This window comes from Pistacia vera, unplaced genomic scaffold (genome assembly GCF_008641045.1).
Source record: "Pistacia vera cultivar Batoury unplaced genomic scaffold, PisVer_v2 Contig150, whole genome shotgun sequence".
Lineage (NCBI taxonomy): Eukaryota > Viridiplantae > Streptophyta > Magnoliopsida > Sapindales > Anacardiaceae > Pistacia > Pistacia vera.
Genome location: NW_022195577.1, coordinates 16,417 through 30,184, shown reverse-complemented (window position 1 = coordinate 30,184; position 13,768 = coordinate 16,417). Strand labels below are relative to the sequence as shown.

Genomic DNA, 13,768 nt, shown 5'->3' with positions numbered 1-13,768 from the left:
TCATCTCATCGGTTAAAGAGCATTTTCTGTCTTCAACAATCTGGCCACTCGTTGAAAATGTTCACTTGGATGCAATTGTAGAAACCGGCACATATATAATGTCACGTGCCATTTGGGCTACAATAGGGAATCGACTTTGATGTTAGTTCCACAATTGAAGCAAATCCATCTCACGTTTCTCCTTCATCGCCATGTAGGACAAATCTATTTGTAGGTAGCGATTCAACTCATTTGGTCCATATATGTAAGAGCTAAAGCTGCTACTTCCGCCATGTTCCATATACGTCCACATGCTCAATCCTTGATAGAAGTCTCCATTAGGGTCCTGATCGTCTCTCCTGGATGTTCCACTTCCACTTCCATTGTACTTGTTCTGATATAAAGAAAAAAGGTTTTCCAATTTTTGCTTAAAATCAGTCAAATAAGACGTATAATCATGTCCTAAATGCTAGCCTATCTCAGTAATTATACAATTAACTATGTGTAATTTAAACCTAGGATCTACAACAAGGCCTAATCCATGTAAGAATGGAATATCTAACCAATATTTCTCATATTTTTCTTCCATCTTTAAAACAATTTCCATTAAAACGTCATTATATTTATATTTAGCAAAAAATTTAGAAATTTGAAGTAAAATATTTAACGCTAAATTAGTATCGGATAATAAATATCACTTAATGTATTAGTGGAATCATAAAAAATTTTAAGACGTGAATAAAAAAGTTCACAAATCATCATAGCTGACAACTTCCTCTGGATGGTTCTTCCGGTTGACGAAATCTGTAATTTGTCTTGCGGTTGGCAAAGCTTTTTCCAACATCAAGTAGGTGGAGTTCCAACGGATAGGCATGTCCATACATAACTTCAAAGGTTGAACCGGTGGGTCTTCTTACCTACAATATTTGACGTACTCCTGCCATCTTTTATTGTTACTGCCGACGATAAATCTGATAGTCGCGCACACCCTCTACATCTTTGAATGTATAGCATATAAATCTGCTTTAACAATCAAATTGATGATGTGGCAAACACATCTTTGGTGAAAAAATTTGCCTTCACCATGCGGATCCAATCTCTTTTCAAAAAAGAGATTGACGCGGTGTTAACAGCTGCATTATCAAGCATTAGCACTACAACTCTATCAATTAGTACATATTCTTGCAAAACTTCAAGAATTGTAAAATAAATAGTGTCAGCACTATGTTTTTCATATAATGGTTTAAAACTCATAAATTTTTGTTGTAAACCCCAACTATGATCTAAGAAATGTATGTGACAGTTAAAAAAATTGTTTTTGATCTACAAACCTATATGTCTGATGTAAGTGCAATAAATATATTCCTAAAATTTTGAAATTTGTTTTTAAGTTTATTATTTATTTTGTTATAAAGTTTTAGTATATCTCTTCTACTTGTACTTCTACTAACAGGGTACATGCTGGACAAAATACAGTTTCAATCATGTGAATAAAATAAGGATTTTCAGATAAACAAATGGGAGAGTCCGTAGCAACTATGAACCTTGATATTTCCCCTCATGCAACATATGCATTGTATTGTCATGTTGAGAGAGTTTAGGATTGTGGATTAAAATTAAGTTGAGTTTAAATTTGCCTACCTGATCCGGTTGAAGATGTACCAGACAGCCACATTATTTGAGGTTGCTTCTTGCCCAAGTGTCGTCGCATCGTCGAAGTCCCCTTCTCAGCGCCAATAATGGTTCCACAGAAATTACATACCCGACACGATTCTTCCCCCTCTCCATTTGTCTTTGGCCGTTTTGAATTGGTGAAGTGTCGTTATACATTGGGCACAACCCTCTTTGATGGTTAGGGGAGTTGGGCCATGCCCATGCCCATTGAGTCGCAGCTCACTTGTGTTTGGCTGCACCTTGTCCCGCTCGAATATGGTTGTTGAATTGCAGTTGTTGCCTCTGGAGGAAAGGATGAAAATGGATTCAACCCTTCCATTTCCTCGGTGGATGGAACGTAAAACTTATTTGGGGATGATCCTCCGAATGCATCATTTTGGCAATCCATTATGAATTTATGATGAAATAATAAATAATTATAATTAAATAATAATATGAATAAGAGATGGTATTGAAAAATAGAAAAAAAATGAATAATATAAATAAATAAATTATAATATGAATAAATTATAAATATAAATATAAATTGAATGAGAATTTGATTGGAGATTTGGAGTAGAGAGTAAAGAGATTGAGAGATTGAGTGGTGTGGAACAAACCCCCCCAATGACAGTTGGTTTCCAGCCAACGGTTATTAAATGAATATTTTTTTTCTTAAATTTTGTAAAAAAATTTTTAAACCCTATAATTTCTGTTTATTTCAAAATTTATAGGGGGTTTTAATAATTGTCCAAGAGGCTAAAAAAATAAACCAAAAGGATTTGGGCTCGGGCCTGGGACTAGGCCTTGAAGGAAGGCCTAGTGGAGGAACCAAGCCCTTCTCCTTAGGTCTGGTTCGGTTTTGGGACCAAGCTTACTAGGACCGGGTTTTTGGACCCGGTCCCAAATGTCCAGCTCTAATTTCAATTCATTGTTTTAGTAGCATTAGGATGGTATGGAAATGAATATCAAAGAGTCATTACAAAATTGAGTGATCAGATTCAACAACTTTATTACACTAATCAAATAGATATTAATATATGCCTTAATCATCCAAATGAGCAACAAGTCGTGCATACTTTAACTGAAGAAGAAATCATTACTGGAATTAAACAAGAAGAGGAAGGAGATAATCCTAAGGATGAATATAGTACTGAAATACCAAAAGTTTCATGCCAAGAAGCTCCAAACATGAAGTTAGAAATATTTTGGCTTCAAAAAAGGTATCCATGTTGGCGACTTATTACGTACTCGCATGATAAAAGATATGATAACAACTCTAATGCATAATCATTGTCTCAAACAACTTTAGATATATATTTTATTTCATCTTAAACATTTAATGTGACATAATTTTTTTTTTATAATATAAATACAATTATTACTATGTAGAGACAAATTCCTTAATATGAGACTTAGAAAAACTATAACTTATTACAATGTGAAATTTATTCTTATTTATAACTGGTCCAAGTTATGACCATAATTTTTATGACTACATGAAGGTTATTTATATATGAAGTATCATTATAGAAAGGTTCTACTGTATTAAAAAAAGTGGATTTATATACGGAGGGCAGTTCTATAATTATTTAAATATATCAAAGGCAGTATAGTTATTTACCGGATCTGGGGCAATTATGTAATTATATAATATATCAAGCACACAAAGGTGTCTTTAGTCACAAGTTTTAGTATTTTAGGATAATTATTTCCTCCCTTAATTTATTTCTTTTTTGTTGGTAATTTTTTCTTTTAAAACTATTACAATATATTTTTACTCTTTACTAATTATGAAAAGATTTGTACAATTACGAAATTTTTATTTACAAGAATATATATAATTTCTTTAAAATTAAATATTCGTTGATTTTATCTATCAATATTAACATGTACATATACTAACACCCGTACAAATAATTACAAGTATATAGATTTGAAGAGATTGAACAACACCATTAAGTTGATTAAATATTAGTTAGTGGATGCAGCCTTGGATTTGCAATGTACATTAAAGCTTAATTAATTAATAATTTAGTTTAACATATATATCTTGATTAACAAAACTGAATTGATACTTTGTAATAGTAGAAAGTACATTCTCTATTCCATATCAAAAATATCTTTAGGATCACATTTGCTGTGTGTGAATAAATTGTGATTATCAATTAAGCACATAAAATTATTGGAGATTAGTAGCTAGTTTGGTCCCCTGCCTATAGGTATCTTAACCATATTTACCGTAATTATTTTTTTAATCTCGTTATTTAATATATATAGAGGCAGGCCCGGCTCAAGGGGTAGGCAGGTGAGGCACAAATTTTTTATAATTTTTTTTTATATATTATAAAAATAAAAATGGTGTATGATTTTTTATCCAGGCCAAGAAAAAAAAAAAGATCAAAATTTATTATAAACTTTTTACATATATTCCCATCCAAAGTTTGACAAAATAGTAAATTTGTACCTCTAATCTCATATATTCTAATTTAGACCCCTAAATTAATACATTGAATTTCTTTTAACAATCAAAGGCTAAAATAGTTATTTACATGTCTCAAATTACTCAACCCCAATTCCATCCCAAAATTCAACTTTGACACAAATTATCTCCACCCTTCTTCCGCCGCCAGCCATTTGGAGCTGATTCCGATCAATTTTCTCACCAAAATTGACCAAAATCATCACATTATCATTTTCCAAGTGTTTTTCCAACCTCGATAGTCCTCGATTTGACTAATTTTTACGAATCTCATAACCCAACTCCACCGCGTGTGACAGCCATTTCTAGCCTTTTCAGCATGTACCCGACACTGTTGGCCTTCCCCAACACCACCATCTCCCTCCCCTCAACTCTCTCACCAAAATCCCTATTATATCTCATCCATTTACTCCGTCAATCGCCGGCCACCGATATCTTTTAGGCTGCAACTTCTCAAGCCTTTTCTGGCCAATCCGGCCATTGGAAATTATCTATTTCACCACTCATTGCTTCTCCAACATCTGCTCTCCAAAACCCCTTACCAAACTGACCCCATTAGCTTGCTGATTGTCGTTCACCTCTCTTAGTGATTTTGCATCTCAAAAGGTAAGAAAATAAATTTGAAATAATTTTTTTTAATATATACTTATATAATTAGAAAACCCCTAAAGTAACTCTTCCCTATGGTCACAAATGTTCTTGAGGCGGCTCTGTGTAGAGGTTAGTATTTTCGTCAGGAAATACGATAAAAAGCTACACTTAAAATGTGGTGAATTAACTACGTATATTAATATTATTTTGTATAATAAAATGAAATGACGTGTAAATACGACAAACTCGACCACTTTCAACGTCGATAATTACCGTTCAATGGAAACAACATACTCCTTCTCTCCTCAATTCTATCTTTAAGATCGAAGCAATATGACGTTTCGTGCCCGACTCTGGTGATAATTACAGTTCCTCAAGGTCAAGGCAGGACACTTTATAAGGAGGAGGTGGCTGTATCTTCTCAGGCATTTTGGCTACAATAGGTGCCCCCTAGATACCTCGTCTTGAACCTTTCTTCAACGTCAACATAACTCGAGAGCAAAATTTATATATACAAGTGATCATAGGCTTGGGGAGTGGAGACAGATGGTTGCCAAGCCACTACTTGGTCTCCCCTGTGACCAACCCTTGATGGACGATCTTCTCATTGTCATTGTATCTGTCCGCTTGGTGTGTACATTGTACACTGAGTTTTACATATTAAACTTGAAGCTAAGGTTCTGATAAACAGCAATAAGAAAACTTGTAGAGCACAATGTGAATTGTATTGTATTCAACGTAGATGGTTTTAGTTAAACAACAGTCCAGAATTGGCTATAGAGCTGGAGAATCAGAGTCTTCCCTTGAATACAGCCTTGATACAGCTGTGGAGATAAATGCCGATGGTCAATGGCGTGGTTCATCACATGGATTGAGACATTGAGTTTCAAAAATTAATATTTAAGTCGCTACTGGCAGTTAATAAAATTTTATATGTTCAAGAGTCCCATTCTCATACCTACTCCAGCGCTGAAACAAATTTTTTATTCCTTGATGCTAACTTTTTGATGTTTTATGTTAGCAGTATCGCTAGAGTTGAGATTCTCATACCAACTCCAGCACTGGAACGAATTTTTTATTCCTTGGATGCTGTATTTTTCAGGTTTTATGTTAGCGGTATAGCTAGAGTAGGTGCATACTAAGCATCCATTATCTTCAACTAGCTTATTCTCGCTCTCTTCGTTTCTTCTGAGAGAAAATGGCAGAATCAATTCTGTTTGATATTGCGACTGAAGTTCTGAAGAAGATAGGCTCTCTTGTGCGTCGGGAAGTGTCTTTGTTGTGGAATCTTGAAAGTGATTTAGAAAGCCTTGAGGGAACCCTAAGCAGAATCAAAGCCGTACTCTTGGATGCTGAGAAAAAGCAGGCACACAATCATCAGCTGCGTGACTGGCTTGGGAAGCTTAAGGATGTTCTCCTTGATGCTGAGGACGTTTTAGAAGAATTCGAGTTTAAAGCTTCTGGGAGGGAAGTGGTGAGACAAAAGAGGAGCACATATAGAAAGGTATGTCAATGCTTTTCAAGCTCTAAATCTGTTGGTTTTCAATATGAAATTAGTCATAAAATCAAGGAGATTAGAGAAAGGCTAGATAAAATCGCAGGTGATAGGAGAGATTTTACTCTTAGTGAGAGTACTCCTGCTGAAGATGGGCATGTAATTCCAAAGGAGAGGGAGATCACTGATCCCTTCTTGGGAGCTCCTTATGTTATTGGAAGGGAGGATGATAAAGAGAAGATTATAAGCATTTTAATGCAACCAACCAAAGGAGAGGGAGTCTCTGTCATTCCAATAGTTGGAATTGGGGGTTTGGGTAAAACCACTCTTACTCAAATGGTTTACAATGATGAAAGGNTCTCTCTCCGGATTGCGTTTAGATTTCAGAAAGTTAGGGATTTTGGGTATTTGTGTTTCTTTTTGGAGGGAGACTGAGTGGGAGAGTACCATTTAGTGTTTAACAAAAACGTAAGCTCCAGAGATTGCGATCAAGTTCAAGCTTGATAGCTCATTCAGTGGCAAGCTTGAGAAGATCGAGAAGCCTCCAAGCCGAGTACCACCATATTTGGTACTCGGTTTGTATACAAACTGAGCAGTGCGAGACTGTACTCAGCTCGTCAGACTTCAAGTCAGATTCAAGCATCTGCGAGCCAAGCCCCAACAGTTCGCGAACTGCTCGTTCGTGTACACCCTAAGCCTCTCCCAAGTCAAATTTTGATCAAGCCCATCCACCAAATCCAATCTTCTACCACCAAAATACTCATTGGCCTCCTCTCTTCAAAAGCCATAATAGTTTGGATAGAGTTTGCTCTCTGTTCGCTGTTGAAATATAAATTTGGATAGTAAACTGATATTTTTAAAAGTTTGTGGGTGGCAAAGACATTAAGCCATTATTTGGGTGGGAAAAAGGAATTCACTCATTTTCGAAATCATGAAGGTGGTTTGTTACTTTGTTAAGGAAAGATCGATACTTTACATAAGTTTGCAATGACCTTACTTCCGAAAAACACTCTTCAATCTTCATACAGGGATTTGAGATCCCCATTTCGATCGTCTTCAATCTCTCAAAACCCATCTCTGAAAGGGAATATTTCATCTTTGTTAGCTCACTTACGCAACCTCACAACGTCAAGCTCCAAAAATGAAGTTTTGTATTCTTTCGAAAAACCCCTTGAACGATCCTCACTTGCAAAATTCCTCAAGGAAAATTGTCGATCGGGTAACTTTACTCTGAATGAAGCATTGAACTTTTTTTATTACATGATTAATTCGCAACCTATTTCTCCAATTTCATCATTCACTACATTGCTTAGTGCACTTGCAAAGAAGAAGCATTATTATGAAGTGATTTCGCTTTATAAGTGCTTTAATTCAACTGGGTTGTCTCCAGATTTGATTTTTTTTAATGTTTTGATTAATTGCTTCTGTAATATCAAAAGGGTTCCGGATAGTTTTGCGGTTTTTGGGGTGATTTTGAAGAAGGGTTTTAGCCCAAATGTGGTGACTTTTACTTGTTTGATCAAAGGTCTGTGTGTAGAGAGAAAGATTATGGAATCAATGGAATTGTTTAAGAGAATGGTTGCTGTTGGTTGTAGGCCTAATGTCATCACTTGCAATACTTTGATTGATGGATTGTGTAAAACCGGGAATGTAAGTGTTGCCATTAAGTTGCATGAAGAAATGGCTAAGGGAAATGAAGAATCTGGTGTTACTTGTAGGCCAAACGTTGTTACCTATAGTATTATAATCGATGGTCTTTGTAAGGATGGATTAATTAAGAAGGCTAGACAGTTATTTTTGGAGATGAAGAGTTCGGGAATTAGTCCAAACGTAGTAACTTATACCGTTCTAATTCATGGTTTTTGTCGTGTGGGTGATTGGGAGATTGTTAAAAGTTTATTTATATTGATGATGGATCAAGGTGTGCAGCCTTGTGTGGTGACATTTAGTGTAGTCATAGATTTCCTTTGCAAGAAAGGGAAATTCGACGAAGTAAATAGGTTGTTGCAACTTATGATTCAACAAGGTGTGGAACCCGACACTTGTACTTACAACATTTTGATGAACGGTTATTGCTTGGCAGGTAGAATTCGTGATGCAAGGGAGTTATTGAATTCTATAACTAGAAAGGGGTATAGAGCTAATGTTGTTAGCTACAATACTTTAATCAATTGGTATTGCAAGAACAAAATAGTCAACAAAGCTCTTGGTGTTTATCAAGAGATGATTTCAGAAGGAATTAGGCCTGATGTGATTGTATATACCACTTTGATCTATGGGCTCTGTAAAAGTGGACAATTAGAAAAGGCAAATGAGTTTTTAACACGTATGGAGGAAGAAGGTTGCGCTCCAGATGAGGTCACTTTTGGTACGCTGATGTTTGGTTTCCTAAAAAATAACGAGATAACAAAAGTTGTTGAACTCCTTCATAAGATGGCGGAGAGAAATGTGAAGCCGTCTGGATTTACGATGTCCTTAGTCATGCAGTTACTAATGAAGGCTGAAAATTATCGTGAATGTTTGAACCAGCTTCCTCAATTTCTCGTCCAAAAGCGAAATTGATGCTTACATGATAAAAACTTTTGTGAGTATTCAACTTTTTTTGGATCAGAATCCTGCAAACGTTCACCCAGCTACTCGAATGCTCTATTTTGGTCACGGTAAGAAGAAGGTACAGTAAACACTTTCATCTGTTCAAAATTGATAGGGATGGTGACAGGGATGATTCAGAATGATGGCTTCCTTGATCAGACATACGACAAGTGATCTGTCTCTGTCGTAAGTGCATATAGTGGAGGTGGCAGCATTGCAGGCTGCGTCAGCATTTGCACATGAAGTAGTCTTAAGGGTTTGAGGATTATTTCTGGTGCAAATTTCAGTAAGCAAAAGTTGTGTATGAGAAATTGGGGAACGGTTCTGACTTCAACTACGAAAATAATGGTAGCCGCTCAAGTTCATCTTTTCAAGCTGATCAGTTTCCTGGACGATGGTATGTTGCAACTGATTAACTTCATTCATTGATATTCTCAAATATCCAGGCCTGATAAATCTCGATTTAGTTATAGTGTTTTACATGTTTCTTTTTCTCAATATATATATTTTTTAGTTCAAATTTGATTACACTGGAACTTACCAGGTGTGTCTCTAATGTAGTTATGCACGAGCATGTGCTCTTTCAACGATAGCTGATGAAGACAAAGCAAGAAGAGCATTATAAAAGGTTTTTAACTATAATGTCTTAAAGAATATGGATGCATAGCAGGGGCCGGTCAATGGGATCTACCTGTTGGAACAGTTGACATGACAACATTGTAGTCAAGAGAAATATGGTCTGGTCTCTGGTGTTACATAAGCAGTTGCTGTAATGATGATCCATGGAGATTTGGTCGATTCGGGGATTTCAAAGTGCCATTGATTTCTATTAAGCAGCATGGTGTGAAAATAGACTCAGGTAAGATCCCCCTAAGGTTATCAAACGGTGTTATCTTATAGCTTAATTAATAGGCTGTCAAGTATTATGAGTCTGTGTTTTTTAGATCTAAATCTGTCTCAAATCTGTATCGATTTCATTGCAGCATCATTTCATTTAACTTTTTTGGTGGATGTGGTATTTAACCATTTTTTGGTGGATTCTTGATGCTGTGAAATGTTATTCAAACCATTTGCATCTGTAGAAGATCCCTCTGAACCACTGCCAATTTAAAGCAGGCCCAGAAAATTATGCTTAAGAAGTAATCCAATCATAACGTAGGTAACAAAAACTATATGTACAGCAAAGTTTAAAAGCAAAATAGATTCGAACTTTAAGTTGTAGCATTAAAGGAGACACTCTATCATAAATATTGTTTTGGCATAGAGGCTTAAAGATGCAGAACAACCAAGACCCTCATAGGTTTGATGTTATATCTCTAGGACTTGTTTTATTTTTTCTCCTAATTTGTTTTTATTTCCTTCCTAGTCTAAATAAGACCGAAGACTTCCTTATATTGGATTGTCTTCTTACCTGACTTTAAATACGAATTGATAATAAAGATGGCTTTCTCCCCAATTTGTATGCTTCTTTTCTAATTCCTCTTGTTTCCCATTTCTTATTATATCCCTCCCCTTTCTTTCTGATATGTACTATCCCTTCTGATAACTATCATAAGAAGAGTTAAGACTATCATGACAATACCAAGAGAAGAAACATAGAAATTGGGGAGATAATAAAAATCTAAGTTGTTTGATGAGTATGTCATCACCTAGTCATGGCCTATACTTATTTACATGAGTTCAAAGGATATATAATGCTGAAAAGATTTGTTTGTGCATACCTTAATCTATCCATTGACACATGCAGCAACATTTCTTGAAATTGGTGTCTTATTCCCTTTCCAAGATTTTCCTTTTCTGTCTTTGACCATTTTTTCCGATGCAATGAAAGTGGATAGTTTGACAAGGCCATGCTGTAGTTAGAAACATGAGAATTTTCTGATTGGCCATAGTGAATAGCAGAGGACTTTTTATCAATAACCTGCATCAAACTCAGGAAGCTTGGACAGAGCTCTTTTGGGTACACTACGAGGAGAAACAGAGAGTATCTCTTATTGAGAAAACAAATCATAAGAAACTTGGACTTCAGCTAACTATGAAAACTACAATACACAAACAAAAGTGAAGGATTTATTAAAAATTAGCATTACTAAATTTATTTCATGCATCTTTGCTTGCTTTGGGAAAGTCAAAAAGCATTTAAAATTTTAGGCAAGTGATTAAAATTGAAGTTTTTTTTTTACCAAGTTAGCTCTAGCAAGTGATTAATGCTAGCTCTAGGAAGGAGGGAGTTTAACCACATATATATATCATAACAGAGTTTGGTGATAGCACTTAGTGTGTACGACCAGGTTTTGGACCCAAATTGGTGATTTACGAACCAAAAGCAATAGAGTTTTTTCTGAAAAAATGGCAAATATGCTAATTCTTTTAACTCTTGTGATCTTTGATAGGAGGGAGACTCCATTTCTCCATCCATTTACTCTTAGGGAGCAGAATTCATTGTTCTTCTCTTAGCTCTTGTGATCTTTGATTAGACGGTTCATCCTCTCTCCTAAAGAGTGGAATTCGTTCTTCTTGCAAAGGAATCACTACACTAATAAAAGATTTATTCTAATTATTTTCGTAATATCATTGGTATTTTAGAGGTAAATAAAATATATTTTTTATATTTTATATCTTTAGCATACTTTGGTTTTTATAGAGATAAAAATTTTTACTCTGTTCCCCGTAGACAAAACCTTTTCTCCACCAAAATCTATCCTAAAATGTTTTATGATTTCCAATATTTCATAAATTAGATTATTTTTATTTTATTAAACTTCAAATCTGCTAATATAACTCTGTTATATAATATAGAATTATTAATTATAATAAAACGTATACATAATATTAATTTAGTAATATAGATATTTCAATAATATAATTAGTGTGATAATTTTGTTAATATGATCACAAAACATTATTCATATAACCTTTTAAGAAGTAGAAAACGACATCCCTTGAATTTTAATGTATTACATTTGAATATGTGAAATATTATATTATTAAAATAATATTACTAATTCTATATTATATTTAAAATTTTGAAGAACAAAGAAAAAAATATTTTTTTAATATATTATAAATTAAATTTAAACTTCAATAGCAAGATTTATTTAAATTTTATAATTAAAAAAAAGTAAAAAAAAAAAAATCCAATTGAATACTTATTATTTATATAAACAACAATGCTACAGACACCAGGGTTTTTACACCGAAATTTTGTATCGGCTTACATGTCTGCTGACTCAGACCATTCAACACATTTTACGTTATTAAATTTTTTCTAATGAACGGCCGTCCATAACTGACATGGAATCCCGTCCATATTATATGGACGGGGGTCCATTTACTACGGACGGATGTCCTCATTTAAAGGACGCTCATCCATTGGTAAATGAAATAAAAAATATTAAAAAAAAATTAGGGATGGCCGTTCATAGGTTATGAATGGCCGTCAATACATATTGGACGGGCAATCATATGTTAATGGACGTCCGTCCCTTAAGTTTTGGACAGGCGTCTGCAAATAAGGGACCCAGTCCTTTTTTTTAAATTTAAAAATTTTAAAAAATTCTAGGACGCCTGTCCAAAAATTGTGGATAGGCGTTCATAATGTGTGGACGGGTGTCCGTATAGAATGGATGTCCGTCCATAATTTGATTTTAAAATATTTAAAAAAATATTTGGATGCCCGTCCATAAATTATGGACCGGCGTCCCTTAAGTATGGACGGGCGTCCATAAGGAATTGACGCCGGTCCATTATGTATGGACAGCCGTCCATATGGAATGGACGCCTGATCACTGTGTAAGGACGGTCGTCCGTATATAATGGATGCCCGTCCATAAGGAATGGACGGCCATCATTTATTTTTGGACGGGCGTCGCTACTCTAATTAAAAACAAAAATGTTGAATTAAAAAAGTTTAGGTTAAAAAATTTTGGGGAAAATGTTTCAAAAAACAAATCAGCCACGGTCTTCTTCTTCTTCTTCTTCCATCTGCGCTCTGGTTCATCGTCTTCTTCATCTTATCTTCCCCTACTATGATTTTTTCAATCTTATAATCAAAAAAAACATTCCAGTTCAATACTTATATAAATTGGTTGCATTTTGTTTGATCAACCGGATATTTGGATTTAGTAGAAAACCACCTCCAACCGTAAGGCACTTAACATGGATTTGCTTTTTAACGTTTAGGTGCTAAGTGAAATTTTCAAAGAGCAAAAGGCTTTTTCCCACCCAAATTGGTAACAAAGTAATTTTTAAAGAAATTTTAAATATTACTTTTGTTACCTAAATTTATTCCCTTTTTAGTTCTACTCGATTCGTCGACGACTTGCATCACCACCCTTATCTTCTCCGATCATCACTCATCAAAAACCCTCAAACCCTTCTCTCATCGACCTAGTCCAATCTCGGCAATCGAGTAATAAGGGTTTGGTAGCCTGAGATGGGCATAATACCCACCCTCATGGGACTCGTCCCGAACAGGTGAAGTTTCCACAATTATTTAGGGTTTGGGTCAGGCCCAGGCTAAAAATCGGTCCCCGAATTTGGGGATAGGTTGTTGCCTGGCTCACCCTCACCTCGAATTCCCTAATATATATATACATACTGCCATAATGCAAAATAACATTATACCTTTATTGTATTATACATTATACGTTATATTTTTTATATGTATAATGTATATAACATATAATGTATATATTATATTACCACTTATAATCATACGTGTGTGTGTGTGTGTATGATATTTTATACATTAAATACATTTTGATATTTTATATTGATTATATAAATCATTTAATTTATTTTTTTATCCCTCATATGTTATATCATTATTTCCTTCATTACTTATTGCCCTCGTTATATTAGTTACTATTTATTTGAATTTATATATATATTATTGGTATAATTTATTTAAATTATTATGATATATATACATATACATTAGACATTATTATAATTCCTATTATCTGTATCATAAT

General features: G+C 34.5%; 1 protein-coding gene across 1 annotated transcript; it reads left to right on the top strand.

Moving 5' to 3' along the window:
• The first annotated feature begins 7,194 nt into the window (after positions 1-7,194).
• On the top strand, positions 7,195-9,854 carry LOC116124197 (pentatricopeptide repeat-containing protein At1g12775, mitochondrial-like). The gene is made up of 2 exons (XM_031409901.1): positions 7,195-9,189; positions 9,354-9,854. Exon 1 carries the CDS (start codon positions 7,461-7,463, stop codon positions 8,760-8,762), a length of 1,302 nt encoding a protein of 433 aa, XP_031265761.1. The 5' UTR covers positions 7,195-7,460; the 3' UTR covers positions 8,763-9,189; positions 9,354-9,854.
• The last annotated feature ends 3,914 nt before the right edge of the window (positions 9,855-13,768 follow it).